The sequence below is a fragment of the Hoplias malabaricus genome, chromosome X2, assembly GCF_029633855.1.
Source record: "Hoplias malabaricus isolate fHopMal1 chromosome X2, fHopMal1.hap1, whole genome shotgun sequence".
Classification (NCBI taxonomy): domain Eukaryota; kingdom Metazoa; phylum Chordata; class Actinopteri; order Characiformes; family Erythrinidae; genus Hoplias; species Hoplias malabaricus.
Window position 1 is genome coordinate 921,948 of NC_089819.1, and position 25,126 is coordinate 947,073.

At 38.3% G+C, this 25,126-nt stretch overlaps 1 protein-coding gene across 4 annotated transcripts in view; it reads left to right on the top strand.

Moving 5' to 3' along the window:
- The window catches only part of LOC136676801 (PHD finger protein 21A-like), a 56,957-nt gene that overhangs the window by 15,255 nt on the left and 16,576 nt on the right, over positions 1-25,126 (top strand). For 2 of the 4 annotated variants that reach the window (XM_066654028.1, XM_066654029.1), the window contains 7 exons: positions 3,182-3,274; positions 5,549-5,581; positions 5,687-5,752; positions 17,915-18,082; positions 19,551-19,802; positions 20,193-20,276; positions 24,462-24,941. In XM_066654028.1, coding sequence (XP_066510125.1) covers positions 3,182-3,274; positions 5,549-5,581; positions 5,687-5,752; positions 17,915-18,082; positions 19,551-19,802; positions 20,193-20,276; positions 24,462-24,941 — 1,176 coding nt within the window. Of the gene's footprint in view, positions 1-3,181; positions 3,275-5,548; positions 5,582-5,686; positions 5,753-17,796; positions 17,887-17,914; positions 18,083-19,550; positions 19,803-20,192; positions 20,277-24,461; positions 24,942-25,126 lie in introns of those variants that run through there. The other 2 variants (XM_066654030.1, XM_066654031.1) reach the window with 2 other exon arrangements.

Here is a 25,126-nt window from a genome sequence, read left to right on the forward strand (position 1 = left end):
ACATATTTGTGAATTTTTGGATTAACATTTATGCATTTGTAAAGTATTCTGAGACGAATCTCTCTCCATATACTGTCTCTAACTTCACATCTACATGGAGGACCAACAAGGCAGGAGTGTCTCAGAGTGGACAGTGAGTGGACTATTCTCAGTCCAGCAGTGACACTGAGAGGTTTAAAAACTCCAGGTGCACTGCTGTGTCTGATCATGCACATTTCCAGCTCTTTTCAAGCACTATGTATTTCCTTCAGGAAATGCAAATCTAGTTGTTATTATTCTCCAGGTTCTGCAATTAATACAGCCCAAAGCACTTAATGTACAGACTCCATTCAAACTGCTTTTCGAAACCCATGGCTCTGAGAGGTGTGCTATGTATTACTGGAGTTGATTGGATTTGTCATTTTTAATAAATTTGTGTTTAAAAATAAAGAACTCCCTTTGAAATGAATGGCCAGAAAGTACTGATTCAAATCTTAACTGCCATCGATGATGTCACAGTCACAATCTAACCTCCACTGAGTCTCACAGACACAGAACACACACACGGCCCCTCTTCTTTCTCACTGTCACTCTCACACACACACACACACACACACACACACACACAAACACACACCGCCCCACCCCACAGACACACACGACCCCACCCCACAATCACACATACACATACACTGGTCAGCCATAACATTATGACCACCTCTCTCCACACTCACTGTCCATTCTCTCAGCTTCAACTACAATTACAAACTGTACATCTGTTGCTCTGCATACTTTGTTAGCCCCCTTCCCCCCTGTTCCTCAGCGCTCAGGACCCCCACTGAACAGGTATGATCTGGGTGGTGGATCATTCTCAGCGCTGCAGTGACACTGACGTGGTGGTGGTGTGTTAGTGTGTGTTGTGCTGGTGTAGAGTGGATCAGACACAGCAGTGCTGCTGGAGTTTTTAAACCCCTCAGTGTCTGGACTGAGAACAGTCCACCGACCAAAAACATCCAGCCGACAGCATCCTGTGTCACTGATGAAGGACTAGAGGACGACCGACACACACTGACAGATGAGCTACTGTCTCTGACCCTACATCTACAAGGTGTACGAAAGATGTAGGAGTGTCTCACAGAGTGGACAATGAGTGGACACCACCTGTAGCACATTCTGCATCAATCTGAAGAACCCCTTCATGATGCAAAGAACCCTTTAACCATGCAAAAGATTCTTCAAGTGTTCAGGATTCTATATTGCACCGTTTCCTGTAATAAAGAACTCCTATAAAACCATCATTTTTAAGTGTGTACACATCATTCATTACACTAAAATTCTGAAGTGTTTATAAAAAAAGGAACATTCTCTATGTGAATTCTCATTTAAATTATAATGGCTTATGGACAAACTATTTCTTTATGCAATATTTGCTATTTAGTATTATGTTCCAGTAACACCTTCCCATTGTAAAGGCTTAGTGGTCTTTTTACACCTGATCCCCACTTTAAGTAGCTGATAACATCCCAGGCCCTGTGTTCAGAGCAGTTCTATAGAGTAAATACATTCATTCAACAAAATGAGTCATGAAGTCACAGCTTAATTTAAATAATACTTTTACACAGAAGCTTTTCAAAAGGTAATTTGCCAACTAATTTATTTTAGGGAAAAATGTTATATACACAAAAAATAACACTGCATTTATGAATTGAAACGTTATTTATTGGTATAAACTATTATACAAACATGACAATAAAAAAAGTTACTTTGCTTACAAACCTGCTTTAGGTTTAAAAAATGTTATATTAGTTTACAGTTAATAAAAACACTGCATTGTTGTTTATAGTAAATTGTGGTTAATGAGTGTGTGTGTGAACTTCACAGCTGAAGGAAAGAAATGTATTAACTTTCACAGTGAATTCACCAGTGTTAAATCGTTATAGTCAGTTTTAAATTAAATTAAGAGTTAAAATGTAACATTTTTTAACACTCTTTTTGTTAACATAAATAGTGCTGATTTAACACTGGTGAAATTGCTGTTTAATGATAACTTGACTGTACAAAAGTACTGCAGCGTTGTTTGAATATTAACATTTCACATAAGCGTTTATAGTTACTGCTTCCATGGTGCTTTTTAAAAGAAAAAATAAAGTGAGGAGCACAGGACATGGAGGCAACACGTTAGGTCAGTAGTTAAATCATGCGTGTTTATGTCGATTCCTTACACGTTATGAACATGTTCTATAGACGAAAAGGTAGATGTTCAGTGACATGAGGGAGTTAAGGTGTAGGTATATTTTTGACTCTTTTGGGACTCCATACATACTCAACTCTCCCACTACACACACTCACCAAAATTATTTTCTCTCATTTCTGAATTAAGTGGTTTATACTTCTGCAGAGATCTAGTTCTATTTGGATCGTCACTTTTTCTCCTGGATGTTTGCTTCTGCGTACTTCCATCTTACATACACAAAGCTTTGTGGGTGGCCACTGGTGAGGGCAAAACAAAGTTTGGGGAGAGCCATCATTTCCACAGAGTGGGACTAACATGCACTCACAGCAGGAACAGCTATGAAAACAAGGGGCTGAGAACAACACATAAGTTGTGAGATCTCATTTTCTGCCCAGGACACCTTCACTCCTCTCTACCTTTACATTAAAATTTGTTGTTTGCTGCTGTATTAATGTTTAACGTATGATATTAGCACATTTTAATCTTTTTATGAAGGCAAATTAAAACAAAATGTTTAACAAAAGTGTCCAAATCTTTAAACGAGACGATTGCAGCCTAGTCATATGTGCTACAACTCTCCAAGTATTTCATTTAACATATATAGTTTTTCCTCTTTGACATCTGAAAAAGGACTGAGATAGTGAAATTTTGTGCTTGCATTTATATCTGTGTGCATATGTGTGTGCACACACGTTACAGAGACGAAGAGCTGTTGAGTTGGATCACTGGTGCAGGCAGGATTTGATGTGAGCAGTTTTGAGTGAATCAGTACACAGAAGTATCTTCATCCTCTACTGAAGTCATAGCCAAATAAGCATTGTTTACATCCATCAGCATTACAAAGAATTCCCAGTGAAGAGTGTTTATTAACCTTTGTTAGTCTGAAGAATCAATAATTCTCTCTCTCTCTCTCTCTCTCTCTCTCTCTCTCTCTCTCTCTCTCCCCCCCTCTCCCTCTCTGCTTCTCAGGCTGAGGGAGGCGTGGGATTTGGGCAGAAGGGCTTGATGATGGAGCTACAGAGTCTTCAGGAGGCTCTTAAAGTGGAGATACAGATCCATCAAGTAATTTTTACACACAATTTCAGCTCATACATGAAATTATATAGTGATCTTTAGGTCCTAATTAAAAATATATACAAGTAATAAAAAAAACATTATGATGCCGATTTCACATTTTAGAATTTAATATGAGTTTGTAGTAAATTTTAATAAAATACAAGTTATTATAAAAACATTGCATCATAAACTGCTGCCTAAAATGTGGTAGACAGGGGGAACTACCCCAAAATATATGCCTTTATATTTTTAACTCTGATCCCCCTGTAAGTCTGGTTTACAGCTGGCTGCTGTACCGCAGTCAGCCTCTAGAGGTCATTGTATGAACAGCCACTAGTGCATTATTTTTGCTTTTTTGGACGTCCAAATACAGGTGCATCACAAAATATTAGAATACTGTGAAAGTGGGTTTTCTTTATAATTTAATACAAAATTATTATTATTTATTAGATTGTTTATATTATTATTATTCATTAGATCAAACAGAAAAGGTTGTACAAAATAGAAATGTCCTACTTCTGACAAGTAGATTAATTTAAACACTAGTGCTTGGTTTAATTACAGCATCATTGTGGCACAGCATAGAGGTAATCAACTTAGCTGAAGTGATGCTGAAGACCAGGTTGCTTTGATTGTGGCCTTCAGCTCATTTGTATTGTTGGGCCAGGTGTTTTATTGGCTCAGTTCACTATGTGGTTTAGGTCCACAGAGTTGGTGGGCCAATCAAGCACAGTAATATAGTCAGCAGCACTTTTGCTTCCACAGAGGCACTATGGGCAGATATAAAGTTCTGTTGGAAAATGAAATCTGCCTCTCCATAAAGCTTGTCAGCAGAGGGGGACAAGAAGTGCTCTAAGATCTCCTGGTCAAGAGCTGTATTAACTCTGGATTTTATAAAACGCAGTGGACCAACACCAGCAGATGACATAGCACCACAAACCATCACACCCTGTGGAAACTTCACACTGGACTTCAGACACCTTGGATTCTAAGTCACCTTGCCACTCTTTCTCCAGACTCTAGGACTTGATTTCTAAAAGAAATGCAACATTTACTTTCATCTGAGATTTTGAACCTCTAAGCAACAGTCCAGTCCTCTGTTTCAGAAGTGGCTTAATGTTAGGAATGTAGCAGATGTAGCCCCTTTTCTGGAGACATTGATGTGTGGTGGCTCTTGAGTCACTGACACAAGTCTCAGTCCACTTGTGAAGCTCTCTCAAGTTTTTGAATCAACTTTTCTTGACAATCCTTTCAAGGCTGCAGTCATCCCTGATGCTCGTGCAACGTTTCCCACCACGTTTTCCCCTTTCAATCAGCTTTCCACTTATATGATTTGACACTGCATTCAGAAAACAGCCTGCCTTTATAGCAGTGACAGTCTGGACAACTGTGTGTGAGTGTGTTGAACTAGACTGAGAGATTTATGGTATTTATTCTGTTTGAATAGAAGTTTACCCAAACTCTTGTAATAATATGAGATTCTGGATTTCTGGGTTTCATAAGCTGTAAGCCATCTGTAAACCTGAAATATGTCACTTTATGTGTAATGAATAAAAAATATATGACAGTTTACAAATTAGAAGTAAATTATGAACAAGACTGAACTTTTCATGACATTCTTATTTTATGAGTTTTAAGTCAGTGGTTACCAAAATGGGGGGTGAGCTCACTAGGTGGAGTGTAGAACTTTTGCAAGGGGGTGCAGCAAGGCAAATGAATGAGGCATGTTTGAGCATGGTTAGCACTGTTTTTCGGAGTGGGGGTGGGGGAGGATGAGCAGGGCGTGAAAATTCTTACAAAAAAGTTCTTACAAAAGGGGGGCACTGCAGAAAAAAATTGGGACACACTGAGTTAAGAGCTCAGTCTTGAGTCTGGTACCTTTTGCAAATAATGTGGCCAAGAACCATCTACTACTGCAGGAAATAGAGATTGACTGACATGCAAAATGACCAATTACAAGTCTACTATTTTGGCATGATTTGGCAGTTTTTTTTACATTGGATCAGTACCAGAGCCAGTACAAAACAATACATGGAAGTGTGTATACAGTGATGTACAGATTAGCCAATCGGAATGCAACTGGCAGAATTGTGCAGGTGAAGACAATTTAATGCACTGAAAGTATTAGAGACTAATTTTTGGACAGAGTGTCTGTTGAGAAGAGACTAAGTGATCTTTCTACACACTCTCTCTCTCTCTCTCTCTCTCTCTCTCTCTCTCACACACACACACACACACACACACACACAAACTTACATGTAACTCTCTTTTTCTCTGTAGAAGCTGGTTGCTCAGATGAAGCAAGATCCACAGGTAGGAAACATATCAACAAGCTAAATTAGTAATTATGTGCAATTACAGAAACATACAGGCTCCAAGGGAATGTTAGCAATGCCTTGTGTATGTGTCTTTGTGTAGAATGCAGAGTTGAAACTGCAGCTGCATGACCTCCAGGCCAAGATCACAGCGCTGAGTGAGCGACAGGTAAGAGACAGACATGGAAAGTCAGGATTAGAGAGAAGGAGAGTAGAAACTGAATGAGAAAGAAGACAATCAACTTTGGTCACATAGGGACTTGACCTGTTTTTAAAGTTCTTAATAAACTTTTCGGTGTAAGAATTAATTTATATGTACTAATAGTAAATTTTTAACAGTTTTTTCCTCATCTACTCATGGCTTTGGGATCAACATACAACTGAATTGGTGAGCAAATTCACTAGTGCTGTATTTACACCAGTACCTTGTTATAGGTGTAAAGTCAACATAGTATTTTAATTTGTACTTGGATAGTAGTTGTAGCATTGAAAGTAGTTACATGTAGGTGCAGTTCGCTAGTTAGTCACTGATATTATTTGACCACCCCCGAATGTGTTACAGCATTAAAGTTATACAGGAATTCATTTTTGTTGTCTAAACTGCTATTAATTTGCTTTCCAGTGCTTTTTCCTCCCTGGACTTGCTTATTAGTAGCCTAATGTATGGTCTTTTTACAACTAAGATCAAGGACTATGAAAGCACTACCCTAACTAGAATCAACTTGGGCATTTTTTAACAAGCGGCATGTAAACTACATGCATTCTACCTGCTTTAAAGCCACTGTCTGCTCATTCTTAAATATGAAAAAAAAATCTGTGTTAAACTCAACTTTAATTATGTTATTTTTCATCTGTACTTACACTAATCAGCCATAATGTTAAGATGACTTTACAGTGCATCTGGAGTTATATAAACATCTCACTGTCATTACTGGACTGAGAATAGTCAACCAGCAAAAAACTGTGCAGCAAGAGATGAGCTACTTTCTCTAATTTTATATCTACAAGGTTGTCCAACAAGGAAGGACTTCAGCATCCCTGCCCTGTCTGAACCACTTATACCTTTGCAACACACATTTTAATACCACCACCTGACCAGTGACACTGACCACCAAGTCAGTGCAGCTCCTGAAATGATCCAGGACCCAAATAATACTGGCCTGACCATTTTAGAACAGGATAAATGGGGTCTAATAAAGTCTGTGTATAGTCATATATATATATATGTAGAAATACAACTGCACCAGTGGTCAGTGGAGCTTATAACATGGACAGTGAGTGTAAGAAAGAGGAGTCCTGTTAATGTTATGGCTGGTCAGTGTATAGAGTAAAGAAGTTTCACAGTTATTAAAAGTTTAAGAAATCACTGTCCCCTTGCCTTCTCTGAGATGAGTGGGTGGGTAGACAGGGTGATTGACAGTGGTATCACCATGGCAATATGAACAACTGAATCAAGTAGTGCATTAAGGGGAAAACCATGGCGCTAGCCTGGGTTTGGACATTCTAGCAGTGGACGAGAGTTGAATGCAGCTGGTGACACATTGGTTACGGAGAATAAACGCACGCTGTATTCCTGTGACATTGTGCTGTGGACCCCTATTTTTTGCTACCCCAGTACACCAAACACTGACTGGCCGAAAGAAACGTATCGGTATCAGGCAGCAGAAGACCCATTTCTAGAAGCTTGAAAGCCTCCTGTAAGGTTAGTGGGCTGCAACACATATTGTAAAACCCCTTCTGTAGTAATAGCACAGTCCAACTGCAGTAGGTTCATCACTGAGGAGACCTATGCTCTGGAAGCAATGTATTTGTTGAGGCGAGTGACATAAATGTATTGCTAACTCTGATTGGTTCTTGGGCTGACCTGACATCACACAAGCCAAAGCCCCAAGAAAAGTATGAAGACAGGTGGACAGTGGTTTTAAACACGAATATTGGACACTGTCACTGGTATGAAGTGCTAGTATGAATGACAGAATACTTGGGGAAATGAGCATGCATTAACGGTGACAATGGGGCTAGGTACAGCCTTAGTCACCAGAGAGGCCAGTGTAGATTTACAGTTGTTTATGGTAAAGGGTAAGGTAGGACTGTATAGCTGGCTTGAAGTGGGTTGGGTCTGGGACGCCAGGCTTCACTATTGAGCCTTCTGGAGGTGTCGTTGGCTTAATTAAGTGAAACACAGATGAGGTGAGGTGCCTACCTGATGACCCCTGTGAAGAGCTAGTGATGCAGTGGGTTGTTTGGATACTCATGTACTGGGCTCAATGAGTAACCGTAGTTGTTAAGGGGTAGCTGGTTGCTGACCGCATCATAAACAGCCACAGGGCAACCTTAGCAACACTAAGGCGAAGGAACAATTTTGTGGCTGCAGGTACGAAGAGAGTGTGGTTCGCCCTATGTGAAGCTCAAATGGCATAGGATATTTTACATCTTATCCTGTGTATGATTATAATTACATTGTAGTAATTATTGCAAAAAATAAAATAAAAAACACTATTTCCCACACACAGTAACTTGAAGTCCTTGTCCTGGGAGGAATAAATCTGCAATAAACTATCATTTGAATATATTCTTAACATTACATTTAATTACAAAATTTTGCATTGAACATGATCTTGTGGTTACATGAAATGCCAAGGACACACAGCCCAAAAAGAGCATTCCAAAACTATTCTCTGAAAAATGTTACAATGCTTAAAAATAAATAATAAAACTTAATAAAAATGACTGAATATTGTGGCAGTGCAAGATTTTTCAGGGACAACCCAGTCCTCAAATTTCAAGAAACAAGGATAGTGTGTTTCAAAATCATGCTTCAGCCAGATAGAGCAGTGTATCTCCAGATTCATCCCTGTAAATGCGCACATTGCAAATGACCTCTGGCAAATGCATGTTCCATTCTAGGACTTAATGGCATGAGCAGTTCTTCAGTGGCAATATATGTAAAAGATAATCGCTCATACTCATATCTATTCTGAGAAAGTTGATACATATGATATGCTTCTTTCACAGTACCATAAGCAAGCCTGCTAGCTCTAGCAATTCCTGATTAAAAAACCTCAGACCATTTGAGCAGGAGAGAATGAAATGAAAGCTAGTCAAGCAAGCAAGAAAGAGTAGACACTTTACTCCGTGTCTCACAAGCTGTATAGTAACACAGTGTGAAATCTCCGCGAGAAAAGACTCTCCACCTGCCACTTATTGATTGCTCTCATTCTTCTCAGATCTCTCTCCCTTGCTCTCACTCTCGCTCTCTCTCTCTCTTTCTCCTTCTCCCTCTGCCTGTCTGTTCACTCATGCTGAGAGCTCTTTAAAACGTCAACAATTATTGGTGCTAAAAACTGCTAGCTTCTCGTTCAAAGAGTGAGAGGTAATTGAGGTTGTGACACTGCTGGGCCTACAGCTTTGTCCTCCTTTAATTTATGCTTTTCTCCACTCTCTTGAATTTTGGACCACAACATCCTCTAGCTAATCTTTCTATGGACTTTTAACATTTTTATGTATATAGACTTGGTTCAATCAAACATTAATATGCACTATTCAGTAGGCCTATTTAGTGGTCGTTTTTAATTGTAAAAACTTTACTGTGAAATTTACAAAATGAACTAAAGATTTGAAATATGTTTGGAATGTGTTTTGCCTGGTAGATGTATACATTTATCAGGATTATTATTTTTACAGTTTTACATAGTCTTGATTATTATTGGGTTGTATGTGTAGGGTATGATTAAAATTGGCAATTGTACCATTCCACTAAAGGTCCTGGTATGTTGTTCTTGTTAAGAAGCAGTTCTGACGATGTTTCCTCACCAGTCCGTTTGTATGCTCAAAACTGGTCTAATATGTTTAAGAATCTCTAGTGTCTGTTAATGGCAAAAAAAGGACTATTCTCAATTCAGCAGTGACACTGAGAGCATTAAAAACTCCATTAGCAATTCTGTTTCTGATACACTTGTACCAGCACAACACACACTAAAACCACCACCATGTCAGTATACTCATCATGATAAAAATGATTAATTACTGTTTCATAATGATCACATTAAGTGTGAATACTACATTAGTATTACTGTATTAGTTTACCCATTTCAAAGTACCTCCTCTAACAAACCCATAATTCACACTTACCATACAATACCTTATTTAATTTTAAATCGGGTTTATAAATCAGGCTGGTGGAATGCAAAAAAATCAGTGCAATAAAAGTAAAATGGAGTGTGCACAAAAGTCAGAAAGAAAATCTGTTTTTCCTAAAAACCGAACAACAGGAGAGATGAATACATTTCTTATTTCCTTTTTACTTTGCCCTCGGTTTAACATCACAGACAGTAGAGAGTCTGTGGACAAGTACATTTAACCACACAATATTCTGCATTTCTTTCTCTACTCGTATTGATCAGCTAGTCCAGCAAAGCTAATTTCAACATGACAGGGGGACAGAGAGAGAGAGAGAGAGAGAGAAGAACGCTGTTTCTTAGCAACAGGTGGAGTAAATTGCTTTCTTACAACCAGTCAGAATGTGTGTTTGTGTCAGAGAACAGCAGTTTTGTCGTCGTCCCCCCCATTTCTTTTTTTCACTTTAGTGTGTATGTGAGGTTGTTATTTCACTGTAAAGCTGTTTTTTGGGATTGCATCTGTATGTGGGTTGAAGACACTTTTGTGTGTGTGTGTGTGTGCGCTCTGGCAAATAGGGTATGATTATGATGTTGTATTTAGTTAAGTATTTTGCAACTTAAATAGTACTTGTAGCAAATATTGGATGGCATTTAATACTTATACACAGGTCATCAATTAAGGAGAAAAACTAGCCTAGATCCTTAGTAAGATGCTGGATCAACACCAGTTACTCAGTGAGCCTATGACGTCCTTGACCATCTTGCTGGGTCACTATTTATGTGCTACAGTATCTCTTCTGTGGGATTAGATCTGACAGGCTGGTCTTTGCTTCCCTTGCACATTATGGAGCTTTGGGTTTACCATGTCAACTGGTTACCAGTTGCCCTTCCTTGGTCAAATTGTGGTAGGTAAAAATCACTGCATACCTGGCACAATCCAGTAGACCTGTAGTTTTAGAGATTCTCTGACCCAAATATCACAATTTTTGTCAGAGTTGCTCAGATGTTTATTGTTGTCATAGTTCTTGCTTTCAAAACAGCAAAACATCAAAACCGGTCCACGTACTACCTACTATATTGTCGCTGTCCAAAAGGGAATGAATAAACCTCCTTAATTTTCAATGAAAGTCATTATAAAAATATTTGATTCCATGTAATTTTTATAAGCATTTCTGTTGGTCCATTCATTATGAAATGTTCACACAGTGTGAATGACTGCTGCTGTATTCAGATGATGTAGTAAATTAAAATCCAAAACCTGGAGAGACACGTGTATTACAGGGTGCCGATTATAAGCAGAAATATACAAAAAAAAGCAGGGAAAGTTTGAAAATGTACAATATGGCGTATTAGGCAAAGCTGACTGCATGTGTAAGGAAATATACTAAATCTCACTTGTACCTTTCTCTCACTTTCTGGGACTTCATAGGCTGGATCTTGGTCTGTTTGGTTTGGAGATAGCAGAATGAGACACCAGCTGTTGAGCACTTTAGCTGTGTTTAGGTATTGGGCTGAGCAGTGTGCAGCATCTGGTCCCTTTGTACAGGCTTTGGAAGCCGAGCCATAACCACACACACCTCTCGCCTCCTGGAGATCCAGCTTTGTGTGGTTTTGTGAAACTCACTGGCCTGTTTATAATGCCTCCTTGCAGGGCAGGAAAAAAATGAATGTGTATGTGTGTCTAACTGAATGTCCTATGAGAGCAAACAAAATGTGTGTATCCTTAAAACTGCAGGAGTTTTGTGTTAATGCGCGCACACACACACACCTGTGTGTGTGTGTGTGTGTGTAAGGGCAGGTTAATTGAAAAGAATGAGAATGCTCTTTCTGTATCAGGCTTTAGCAGCTAGATCAGCACTTCTGTACTGTTCCTTATGAATGCCTTACCTTAGTAGAGAGAGAGAGAGAGAGAGAGAGAGAGAGAGAGAGGTGGGGGGTGTATGTGTATGAGGCAGCAGGCAATGTGAGTGGAATTTTAATGGAGGCTCAGAGCTGGTTAAATACCAACACAGAGAGACTGACATCAACCAGAGAAATCCTCACACCTAGGATAGTGTGGGTGTGTGTGTGTGTGTGTGTCAGCTTCTGTGTCTTGTGTGTCTTGGTTTGCATGTGCGTGCAGTTGCTTCCTGCAGTGTCTTGAGATCAGATGAAAATGAAAAAGCAGAAACTAAGGACAAAGAAAGGAGTAAAAAAGTGTCTTCTACCATCAGCTGATTAAGTGATTGACTATCCCAGGCAGCCAGATACGCACATGTCTGAAGCTACTTTATGTAAAGCTTTCACATGAGCAAACCTATTAACTTAAAGCGTTTATCTTAATAAACATTCAAAAATGTGCATCAGCATCAGGGGTGGGCTATATGGCACAGATATATTATCACAATTCTCTTTTTTTTTGCAGGGTCACAATCTCGATTTTATCATGATTCTTTTTCATGCTGGTTTCCATTTTATGCCTGAAATTACCCAAATATTGAGGCAGTGAATAAACTAGAGGCTATTTTATGAAGTAATGTTACTAGAAATCCTTCAGAATTTTTAAAGATATTGAAAACATTTTAGGCACTTTTTAAATTTAATTTGAAGATTTTAAAGAAGATTCCAAAGACCTCAACCTCTCCCCTAAGGAGAATAATTCATTTTACTGCAGAAAAAAATGTGTTATCTAAGCTTAATGGCAACATTTTACCTTCCTTGATTAATCTAATCTCATGCACCTCTCCAAATGGCTTTTTACCCTCACCAAGCAGGTGACTCGCATTGAGTTATTCTGATATTTAGCCAGACATGCTGGGAGGAGGGAGCTTTCACCGATTGGCTGTAGACTGAGGCTGGCTCCCTCACCCCTCTCCTGTGTTTAAATGGTCTCAGTAGGGAAAGGGCAGGCAGTGAAAAGGGTCTACGCTTTGAAAGCTTATTTACTGTTTTGATTGTTGTTGTTGCGATTGTCATATAAATATAAAACTGTCTGTGTCGTCTCTCGTGGTGCGCGTCTGTTAGGCTCCAAAGCTTGGTTGCTTCCCCGGCTCTTTTGTTGAGCATCGCCCCTGATTGGTATACAGACATGATGGACATGTCGTTAAAGCTGAGAGCCCAAGCTACACGGATATAGCGGAGATCCACGGGGAACATATTTAAATATTTAAAGCTTGTTAAGCTTGTGGGCTCCTCAGGCTTTGTGACACCACAGTTTAGCTTTTTTGTGAGGAAGAGATCTCATGCATGGAATAACTAATTCTTTAGGTTTTAATTCAGTAGTCATACATTTTTGTGTCCTGACATATATTTTCGGTGTCCCGGGAGTCCGTCCATTTGACAGGTGTCTAATATGTAAACAGTACGTAAACAACTTATAAGAACTGCAGCGGACTGTATGTGCATTAACACGATCCAAAAATCTCCCTGTGATGGTGTTTCGTGGACAATTCTTTTTGCACGAAAACAGCAGAGTGCAAAAGACAGAGACCATGCTTTTATTTACTCAAATTCCAATTAGCATTGTTTTTAAAGACATATATATTATTCGGTATGAAAAAAAGCAAAGTACAATATTGAAATTTTGTTCCCACTTTTGTTAATGCCTCTCAATTTCTGTCTGTGAAGTTAGCATTTTCTTCTTTTCATGCTTCAAATACCCCCCCCCTCCCCAAAAAAAACAAAACATCTATATTTAAAGCTTAAAAAGGACATAAAATACCCATTTTTAACACAATTCCCTATAAGAAAACTTTCTTTTAAACAGCACAGATTTCAGTTCTTTAGTAAAGTGGTTTTGAAATTGAAATCTACATTCAGTTCTGGCTTATTCAATAGAGTATGATTTTTTTTTCTTCTTAAAATAATTCATGTGCTCTTTTGGATGTGTGGTTTGAATCATCAGTGACCAATGATTTTCGACTCAGTCTTCTGATGTGTGGTAGCATATTTTGCTCCATCATGCCATGGTAATCCTCTGACTTCAACATTCGTTTAATAATCTAAAGGTCTCCAGTACCAAAGGCAGCACAGCAGCCCCACAACATCATGGAACCTCCAGCTGTATTGTTTTCTGTTCCTAATAAGCTTTGTGTTTTCACCTTCAAAGAAAAATCAGTGGTCTGCATCACCAAAGAGCCCTATTTTTATTTCAGCGGTCCACCGAACATTTTTCACTGATGGACTATGGTTTGTCTAGGCAGGTCCAAGCTAAGGTCAGTTGTGCCTTTTTATGATTATCCTTAAGCAATTGGGTCCTCTTTGGTCTTCACCCAATGTTTACTTAGTTTATCCCTTTGTTCCAGATGTCTCCAGATTAGCTGTAAACTCTTTGGATGTTATTAATATGTTGAAAAACACCACATATATCCTAAAACAGGGATGCACTGGTTTGCTGTGATGTTCCTTTGTACGCTTCTGAATGTTTGTTTGGTAATAAACAGTGAGAATCAAGTTAACTTAATTTTTTCAAGGATGCAAGTAATTTTGTCATGGCAGTTAGTGTATTGTATTCAAAAAACAAAGGTTCCAATAAGTATGACTAGATTTGTTCCTATCTGTTCTCTCTGGGTGATAAGAATGACTTGGCTTCACATAGTGCATTTACATAATTCCAGTTGCAGCCTGATTGAAATATGTGGTTGAAATAATGCTTGGTTGATAATGATAAGAGCTTGGTTGATTACTTTTTGGGTAACTATGATTCTTTTAGTTAATTCAAGTAATTGAACTTATTTGTTTTTTAACTGAGCATTCAGTTATTTTACTTAAAATTGTTCATTTAAAAATAGATATATAAATAATTTTTGGGTCTGTTTAGGAACATTGCTGGGTCACATTTTAGATTGTCCATATGGATGGAAATGTATAAAGATGACTCTAGTGTTGAACTAGTGTTGAATGTGCTAATGAAATTTAGCTTGTAGTACATTGTTTTATGTGATGCCTTACACTAGGGCAGGGAAGGTGCTAAATTATAGAAGGTGCTTAAAGAGTGTAATAAAATATTCTCACTATGGTGAAGTAAAAGCTTTTGTTCAAGTTATAGACCGGTTTGAATTTATATATTTAAGTGTTTTTTTTTCTGTGGAAATATTAGGAATTTATTAATGTTTATTATTTTTCACATTGTTTTTTTTAAATCTAGCTTTTGAAATAGGTTGATATATTATCTGCTCTGTCTTATATAAATTGCATGTATGTGGTATTTAAAATGAGTCAGTGTGAGGTAAAGTGATGAATGTGAGAGCTTTTTAGTTTTATGTGTAAAAAGTGAAGCCTATAGGAATAAACCACACATAATGTGATCTTGCTTGCTCTTAGGTTCTCTCAGGTACACAAAAACACACTTATGTGCTTCAGCCGGAACAGGGCCCTCTATACCATCTGTTGTATAGCACTGGAATGAATCCTCACAGCTATATATCACTTGGGAGAGTTAGATTTTTGTGTGTGTGCGCATGTGACTGATTAATTATGGCAGACATTCGCTGCAGGAATTCTGCTTTCTGCTGATAAAGTTGTGTGTAATAGATGGACCTATATTAGAGATTAAAATCTCATTTCATTTTGTGTATTATGGAGTGTGTGGGTGGGTTTGTGTGAGGAGGTGTTCAGCAACAAGACTCGAATGCCACACAGTTATCCACAAAGAAAATAAAATTCTTTACAATGTTCCATAATAAAGCACTCATATAACTGTGCACACACATACACAATCAGATTTCATTTGATACAGTAGACTACACTAATGCCTACAGGACCAACGTTGTCTCAGTGACTGAGTTCAGCAGCGGGTCGAGTGGATTTCTCGAAAATAGATCTACTAAACAAAAATAAAAACATTCTCTACATTTAGGATCAACTCTTAAATTCTTGCTAGGTTCTGAGTTTGGTTACTACATGACTTACAAGCTACAATCTATTAGTTAACTATTTGAAGTTTTAGCCAGTTATGTTAGTTGTGTTAAATCCTCTGTTAATATTTGCACTGGGCACGTGGATTATGTGTGGACATTATTCTCTCCTGTCTCATGAGTATTGTTGAGTGTTATGACAGTGAAATATATATTCCTGTACTAGAAAAAGTTACCTCCGTTTGGAAATGATGGCAGTATGTATATCTTGCATTAAGAAAAAAACATTTTTGATTGCCTCACAGTAAATCAAGGCAAGTTTATTTATAGAGCACTTTTCGTACACAATGGCAATTCGAAGTGCTTTACAGAGCAATAAAGAAGAATTACAGTAGAATTTTAAAAAGTAAAAGAAAATAAAAACAATTAAAGTATTATAATGGAATTAAAACAGAATATGTAATTAAATAAAAATGATTAAAAAGCTATTCAGTAAAATTTAAAACAGCTTAAAATAAAAGACAATAAAATAATAAAACAAAAATGACTGTTATTAAAATAGTACTATAAATAAAAAAAATAGATCTACAATTTAATTCAATCTAAGTTCAGTGCTACTCAAAGTCACAGGAGAACAGGGAGGTAAGATAGGATCAGCCCAGTATTTTTTTGTGGTCCCACAGTACAATGTCCTGTCTTACTGTCTGGTGATGTTCCACATTAATAGGTAAATTTGTTTTTTTTTTTTAAGAATGTAAAAGTGGCCAGGAATGTCCACGTACTTAAATCTCAGTGGGTTTCAGCGCGGAGCTGTAACCCTGCTCCATGAGCATTTCATTTTAGTCTTTAAACCACATTAGAACAGTGTTACTGGAACTATAAATTGCATAGGTTTGATGAGAATTAGGTTTTTTCAGATGTGAAGCACTGCTCTTGTTAAACACCAAAGGCTTTTTGATTGCAAATGCTGCCCTCATGTGGATATATTGCAGTCTGATAAACCTGCATCAAACAAGGTGATTTTCATTTACAAAAAATAAATAAATAAATAATAATAAAAAAAAACTGAATCAAAAAGAGCCTGTATAGATTATGTAAAATAGATAAGGGTACAAATGTTTTCTAACTTGAGGAAACCTGTGACAGTATTAACACAGTATAAACAGTATAGCCTATAGGTTTCTTTTATTGTTATATTTTTCATTTTAGCTACTTATTTTTTGTATATAAAGCTTATAAATATTTGATGGAATTAAACTTCCATGGGGCCCTGGGGTGATTCAGTCTTCTGTAAATTTATTTCAGTCCGTATTGACCATGATTGTGTATTACCCTGACGTCCTCTGAGAAAATTACTGACTAAACTACTTGCTGTTTTTCACTGAACTCAGTGGTCGTCTAAATTTTTAATCCTGTCTGGATGTGGATTTCTTCGTTTTAACAGGCAGATCTCAGCTCACTTTGGATAAAATAGTAATATGAGCACTCCTGCACACAGTATTTAGCCTCTGAGTGCATATTTCCAAAGATACTGCCAAAAAACCTTTTCAGAGCAATAGGAAAATGTAAGAGTTACTTACTACCAGGGTACCAAACATCACCTGGCCGAGCAATATCAGGATTAAAAAAAAATAAGAGAAAATACCTCTTCTATGCCATCCTGATCCAGCGATAAAATGAGAGAGAAAAAAATAGATCACACAGGCTCTCTTTTCATTTGTGATCATGTGACAATGCGATAAAAACGGATAATGTCTGAGTTTAATCACAGAGGAGTCGTGTAAAACCTTTATTCCTTGAAAAAGTAAAAAAAAAAAAGATTTTTTTCCATAGCAATTACTTTGTATATATGCATCATGTTATATACGTTCTTTTTTTTATTGAAGTTCCCTTGTAACTTAGAGTTAAGAAATGTATTATTGTTAGACTAAAAATAGATATAGAATGTAAAGCAGAAATATTGCAAAATTCACATCATCATTGCCTTCTTAGTTTTCTAATATTTCTTGTTTTTTCTAGCTTAAATGGTGAAACCTTTTCATTAAGGCTTTCCTGTTGCACCATGTAAGGTAGTGATGTCACATCACTGATCACAATATCAGAGCTATTCAAGACTTTTTTAAACTGATCAGCATTGGCTTTATTGATCATAAACCAATCCTTTGTTTTACATCAGCAATCACAGTGCTGACATATTTTACAGGGTAGTATTTGTGTGTGTGTGTGTGTGTGTGTGTGTGTGTGTGTGTGTGTGGAGCACAGCTGCCATGTTAGTGTGGAGCCTCTCCAATCCTGTGGGGGCAGTACATCACCATGACCTCTTTAGAACTGTGCTTATTGTGTATTCATGGGTTTGCTGAGGCTGCATTCTCTCCTTAGAAAAAGGTGGTAGAGCAACTGAGGAGAGATTTGCTGGTGAAGCAGGAGTCAGCGGAGATCAGGCTCCAGACGCAGACACAGCTCCCCCTGCAGACTGAGGGGAAGACTACCACCTTGGTCTCCAGTCAAAGCCAGAGCCTTCCTCCACCTCACCTCAGTGCTCCACAGGTGCAGTGGCTTAATGTATTTACTATTACATGTCTTTTTGAAGTTCTTAATTAGTAAAGTTTGCATTCATGTAAACTATTATTGAGGTGTTCATATTGGTTCTTAAAGGTACAATGACATTTAGCTGTGAAACCTACGGTTTTGTGTCTTTCATTAAATCGTGTTTGTATTTAGCTAGAGCACAGCTCATTTTTGTAGTATAAACCAATTATGGATGCATGACTGAAATCAGATTTGATGGCAGATTTTTTGCTCCAAACAAAAGATTGTTAATAACAACTATAGACTAGAAAAAAAAATGTGTATAATAATTGTGCAAACAATATATCCTGTTCAGTAATTCATGTTAAATATTTGTGTTGTGACATGCTGTGTGTGAACTGGAATTAGGACATTTAGAAAAGTGAATATCAGGTAATAAATTATTCCTGATGTTGCGTTCACAGAAGACCTGGTTTTCTTGCTCTTAAAGAAAGTTGCCTACTCAATGATCAATTATAACTGACCCACGTGCCTGCTGTATGTACTCCTTAAATCGGCCTACTGTGGAACTCCTGTATGATTTCGAGGGTTAAAACCACTGTCCACTAATTTCCATACTTTTCTTCTAATCAGTAACTGCATGTTTTCTTATGTTTTATTTCTTACGTTGGATTGGAGCTGGGTAGGACTGATCAGTCAGGAACAAGTAGGTTAGAAATATGTTTACTTTTATACTAGTTATTATATTTACTTCACTTATTCACACTTAAGCCTTCCAGCTCATTCACTATAGCTATAGCTTATTCAGACTCTATTATTTATTTAGTTATTTATTAACAGGGGAATGATTCTGTTTATATATTTTATCTCACTGATAAAATTCAAGCATTAAAGACAGCATCAAAAAAGGCAGCACCTTGCTGACATTCTTGCTCCCAAAAGTGGCATGCACCTCTTTCTGCCCAGCATTTGGAATACTGGGTTTACAGGGTACACACAATGTCAAAGGGGTACATGCTACAGTGTTGTAGCTGACTCTTTCCTCTCAAAAGCAGCAGGGGTGCTCAAACCCAGATTAGCTTCAGGGGATTTTGTTTGTTTGTTTGTTTGTTTTTGTTTTTGTTTTCTCTCCCCATCTAGGTTGTCATTGGTAGCATGGTTCAACACCGCTACTGACCTTGTTTTGTTTGAGTTGCATTTATGACTCCACTGTCAATCATTCTGTGATTTGATGATTTTGCAGTTCTGAGCAGGCATCGGTAGGGGTTGTTTTCAAGATTTTAAATATTATAATAATGCATTACAGAGCAATTGCTAATTTCACAGATAGTTTCAAAGGACAACTCAGTTTTCTAGCAGTTTGGCTCCAACAAGGAATATCTGTGAATATCCACATTGTTTTAATAAAGGCCATGTTTGTAGTTTGTCTGTGTTATAATGTTCTCACCCTCTCTCCCTCTCACTGTCCGTCTCTGTTTGTGTGTAGAATTCAGTGAGCGTGACTCCAGTCATTGCCACTAAGACACTACCTCTGGTGCTGAGAGCTGCCACGCCCACCACACCTATTGCCATGATGCCAACACCAACCATTGCCATGGTTACCACCCTCACAAACACACCCCTTCCCAGCCTTCCAAATTCGGACCCTCAGAGTTCTCCTGTCAGCCTCCAATCATCCAGCAAGTCAACCAATCAGGGAACAGAACCTGTGCGGATAGTTCCGAAAAACACCATTGTTGTAAGTAAAATGTATCTTTTGTTAAGCAGCAATGATACAATTTCTTTGATACAAATGTTATTATGTGATGTGTATAATTTCAATATTTTTACTTCTGTACTGTTGCTCTTCAGTACTTAGGTGTATACTACAAAAAACAAGTTAAAACACTGCAGTTTCATTTTGACCTCACTGATATTGGAAGGTGTTACTAAAATTTGAATAGAATTTCAATATACAGGTGACTATAGATTCTTATAAATCCATGTATGATCCAGTCTCTCAAAAGATTCTGTTTAAAAACTCCTATCACCTGGTACATCTTCAAACAGAAAGTAGTAGTGGTGTTTATTGTTGTCTCAGTATGTCTCTCTCTCTATCACTTGGAGTAAATGGGCAGTCTTGTCACAGGTTCAGGCCACCACTCAGCCAATCAAAGTTCCACAGTTTGTCCCGCCCACCAGACAGACAGCTAGACCAGCCTCTCTACCACAGGTTTGTTCCCATGGAAACCTCTCAGCCCCTGCCCCTCCCTGACTGGCGTGTAGAGAGTCTGTCGCTGCTGTGACTGTGTATGTGTGTGGCTTTTTTTTGCTCAGAACTGCTGGACCAAAGCTTTGCTGTTCCTGCATGGACCCGTTTCATGTTTGCAAAGAAAACTCACTACCTGAAGCAGCATCTCTGCTGACCTCAGTTCAGTCTTAAGATTATTAGGTAAAACCTTTCTTGGATTGTTTAATTTTGCACTCTTTCAATCAGGGGTTCTCAACCTGACTGCTGACAGGACAAAACCCACAAGGAGTTTTTAAAGATTGAAGGGGCTGTTAGTGTTACATATGTATTCCAGCTTGATTCAACATCAAAAAATTGAATAACCTCAGGTTTTATAGACTACAAATAACATTTAAACAGCTTTGAAAATCTGAGTGTGAGGACAAAAAAGGTTTTGCAAGACCACTGAATAGAATAGTGCAAGCAGTGAGAGTTTAAGCACACGCAGCACAAATCTGAGTGAGTTGTCTATTTATTCATTCATTCATTCATTCATTCATTATCTGTAACCCTTATCCAATTCAGGGTCGCGGTGGGTCCAGAGCCTACCTGGAATCATTGGGCGCAAGGAACACACCCTGGAGGGGGCGCCAGTCCTTCACAGGGCAACACAGACACACACACACACACACACACACTTTTGAGTTGCCAATCCACCTACCAACGTGTGTTTTTGGACTGTGGCACCCGGAGGAAACCCACGCAGACACGGGGAGAACACACCAACTCCTCACAGACTGTCACCCGGAGCGGGAATCGAACCCACAACCTCCAGGCCCCTGGAGCTGTGTGACTGCGACACCTACCTGCTGCACCACCGTGCCGCCCCCTATTTATTTATTTATTTATTTATTCATTTATTTATTTGTTAAGGAGAGCAATGAAACTTAAAGCGCTTCATTAATAGTGCTCTCACATTTTAAATTAAAATGACAAGAAAACACGGGATCACACAGACATGTGCACTTAAGATGCAACATGGACTTTCATGAGAAAGTTGTGGATTGTGTCTTCACTTTAATCCAGAAAGACAGGGCACAATTGCAATAATAATTAAGTGAATTTATTTGTTTAAATTGAAAAATAAAGTAATGGTAACATTTTCAAAAATTGAATTCAGCTAATTTTGGTACCGGTCCCGTCCTGGTGGTTGGCAACCTCTGATCTAATCTAAATAGTTCACTTTAGAACACACTCAATAGTGATATTTAGTCTTTTGAAATGAATAGTGGGGGGATTGAAGTGTATTAGTAATATATTAAATGGAAACCAGTGAGTTCTTTTTTTTTTTTTTTTTAATTGGCAATAATGCTGTTTCTGTGAGAAAGGTCCGTAGTGCAGTAGCTTTGCTGTGGGTCATTAACTGTACCTAATTTGGGTGTCTGTATTCTTGGCAGCATCTGTTACCTTCTTCAGTGCTAACCTATAAACCTAACCTCTAACCTTTTGCATTGCCTACCTCCTGACCTCAACCCAAACACAAAATTCAAACCTGACCCCTAGTAGGATCTTTCTCATACAGGTCTGAGAGTGGGGTGATAATCATGTGATGTAGCAAGAGGCTGGTTTGAATTGCATGAGTGATTCATTACTGGCTTTGTGTACCCAACCATGTTTTGAATTTTGTTTCAAGAATATTCTTATGCATTAAAAGGCCATCCTTTCAGTGGTTTTCAGGGTAACCAGGTTCTGTTCTTTACTGAGTCTTCAAATTTGATAAAGCTTTAACAAACTGTTTCTTTACTATACAATGCTGAATGTTATTAGGACTCAAACTAAGTTTGCATTATATATAGGGATATATACACTATATTGCCAAAAGTATTCACCCACCCATCCAAAAAAATTAATTCAGGGGTTTCAATCACTTCCATGGCAACAGGTGTATAAAACCAGCAGCTAAGCAGTGACAGAATGGGCTCAGTGAATTCTAGTATGGTACTGCGATTGGACGCCACCTGTGCAAGTCCATTCTTGAAATGTCCTTGCTACTGTCAGTGGTTATCAAGTGGCCCAATATCATCTTAAACCCTATGGATTAAGAACGGGATGTCACTGAAGTTCATATGCATGCAAAGGCAAATACAAAGTGAATACTTTTGGCAATATAGTGTGTGTGTGTGTGTGTGTGTATGTATGTGTGTGTGTGTGTGTGTTTGTATATATATATATCAACCATAACATTGCGACTATCTTTTGTTTCTACACCCACTAGTACTCTGAGTTCCACTGACCATACAATTACTGTAGTCCATTTGTTGCTCTGTATAATTTCACCCTGTTCTTTAATGATCAGGACCCCCAGAGGACCACAAAACACACTAACACACAATCACTGCAGTGCAGAGAATGGTCCACCCCCCAAATCATGCTTGCACTGTGGTGGTCTTGTGAGAGTGACCATTGAAGAACAGGGTGAAAGGAGGGAAATAAAATATACAGAGCAACAAATGGACTATAGTCTGAAATTATAAAACTTCAAAGGCCTCCAGAATGGTCAGTGGAACTCAGAGAATGGACACTGAATTTAGAGACAAGAAGGTGGTCATTATATTATGGTTTGTGTGTGTGTGTGTGTGTGTAAATAGCTGTTTCCCACAGTATTCAGTACATTAGTAGAAGTATCTCAAAGTGAATTTAAATTATTTTCATGATTTCACAAAACATTAGGTTTATTTTTCCATCAAAAAACAGTACTGAAGTTTCACTTGGTCTTTGCTTTAACTGAAATTTCTAGGGGTCTGTTCTTGTCCCATGTCAAATTCTGGACTTTGCCCAGTCCATACTTCTGGTTTAAAACCTTTACTCATCGATATGCTGAGTATTATTCCTGTGACTGGGAGCTCCAGCTTTATTGTGTGGCAGCACATCATGAATTACCAGAGGCTCATCATAAACATTCGAAACTAAATCATACAAACAAATGTTCTTAAAAAATATTTATTTTACGTTAATGAGAATTTGAACACATTGCATGAATAGTGTTAGTAATGAGTAGACAAAGATGGTGTTTTCAACTGGATTGCGACATGTCTCATTAGGGGCCTGTCATCCAGACTAATCACATAGTTTGGCTGCTTACCCATAGAGGCTTGTGGGAAATTTTGTCCTCTGGCCATAAGTGATCCTGGCCCTGTGACACTTGGTGTACCAGATACTGGCTCTCTGACCAAGCTGGTCACATGGAGTCTCACATTTTTGGATCATCACATTTTTGTTGTTGTTGTTTCAAGCTAACTGTGGTAGAGAGTGTTTCATGTAAAGGCTAAAAGAGACTATGCTACCAGTCAAAAGTTTGAGCACATATGTTTTTCAACTATTTATCAGAAGTGTATAAGTGTTAAATTCATGACAGCCAGGAGCTGTTCACACTAGAAAGTGACAAATCAACATGCAACCAGTCATTTTCTATGAGAGTAGGCAATCTGTAGCCTCAATTTGACTGCGACAGATTGACTAGATACAAATGACGTTTTCTCTACTTTATGCAAGTGAGTTGTGACACAGAGACACACAAATGATACACACTGATTCCAACATCAGAGAGACATCTTCTGGGGCACCTACATTGTACATCCCCCATATGCAACTTGACAAGCTGCCTGAAATACATTCACAAGAGACATACATGGGTCATTATGATCAGCGTTTCACCTTCTAGTGTGGTTGAGTTTCCTAACACTAACATACTAATGATTTGGGCAAGCCATAGAGTTTAAAATAGTTTAAAAGGAAATTCACCCCAAGCAAGAGAATTTTTTCTAGAACCTAAACCAAGGCTGAAAGTTGTTTTCAACAAGTTTGCTCAAACGGACTGGTAAAGAATGTGGTGTATTATCTTATTTTTGTAAGAAAGGTGCTACATACTGCATATATTAAAAGAAGTTGTATTATGCAGCATTGAAGTACTCTCAACCTCAGATATCAACCAAAACCTGTCAACACTGATGGTTCTTGCATGCACAAACCTGTATTTTATGTGCTTAATGTTTTAATAACTCAAGCCCTATTTAAAGCCTGATTTAAATCCCACTTTCTGTTATTTGGTGACTAATGGCATATATGCCAGTCTGTGACATTTTTTGTCTCTCTTTTTCTCTGTTTCTCTTAATTCAATTATCTGAGCAGGTAATGCCCAAACCTCCGGCTTCTGTAACTCCAGCGACCTTGCAGCCAATCTTGGCCTCCCCTCAATCTATACAGCAGCCTGTTCTCCTGACAGCTAAACTGAGTTCTGCTTTGCTGCCCTCCTCTGGACCAGTCCATCAGCTTCATATCTTCAGCCCTCAGCCTAGTCCTGCGATTACTCAGCCCGGCTCCAACAACACCCAGCCTATCCATGGTGTAACCCAGCCATGCCCTAATAATACACAACCTGGCCCTAACATCATCCAGTCCTGTCCCAGCATCACCATGACACTCAACACCAATATAAGCCAGTTCAACACTAGCAGCACACTGCACAATAGTACACAGCTGCCCAGTATCCTCATCTCCCCCAAGTTCAGCCAGCCCCAAGCTGCAGCATCTGACCAACCCAACAATAACTCTTCCAGCACAGATATACATCCTGCCGCTCGGAGCCTTAACACTTGCCCAGATGTCCTGGTAAGTGCATACAAGAAAATAATGTTTTTTGGGTTTTTTTAATGGAAGGTGTACAAGATACATTTTAGTCAAACCTGAACGTATCTGAGAAATGCCACCAGAGAAATTTCTGTCCAAATCTTACCAGACCGGAACTGCCTCATTAAGTTTAGAGTAAAAGTAAGAAAAAGAGTGTGAGGCACCAT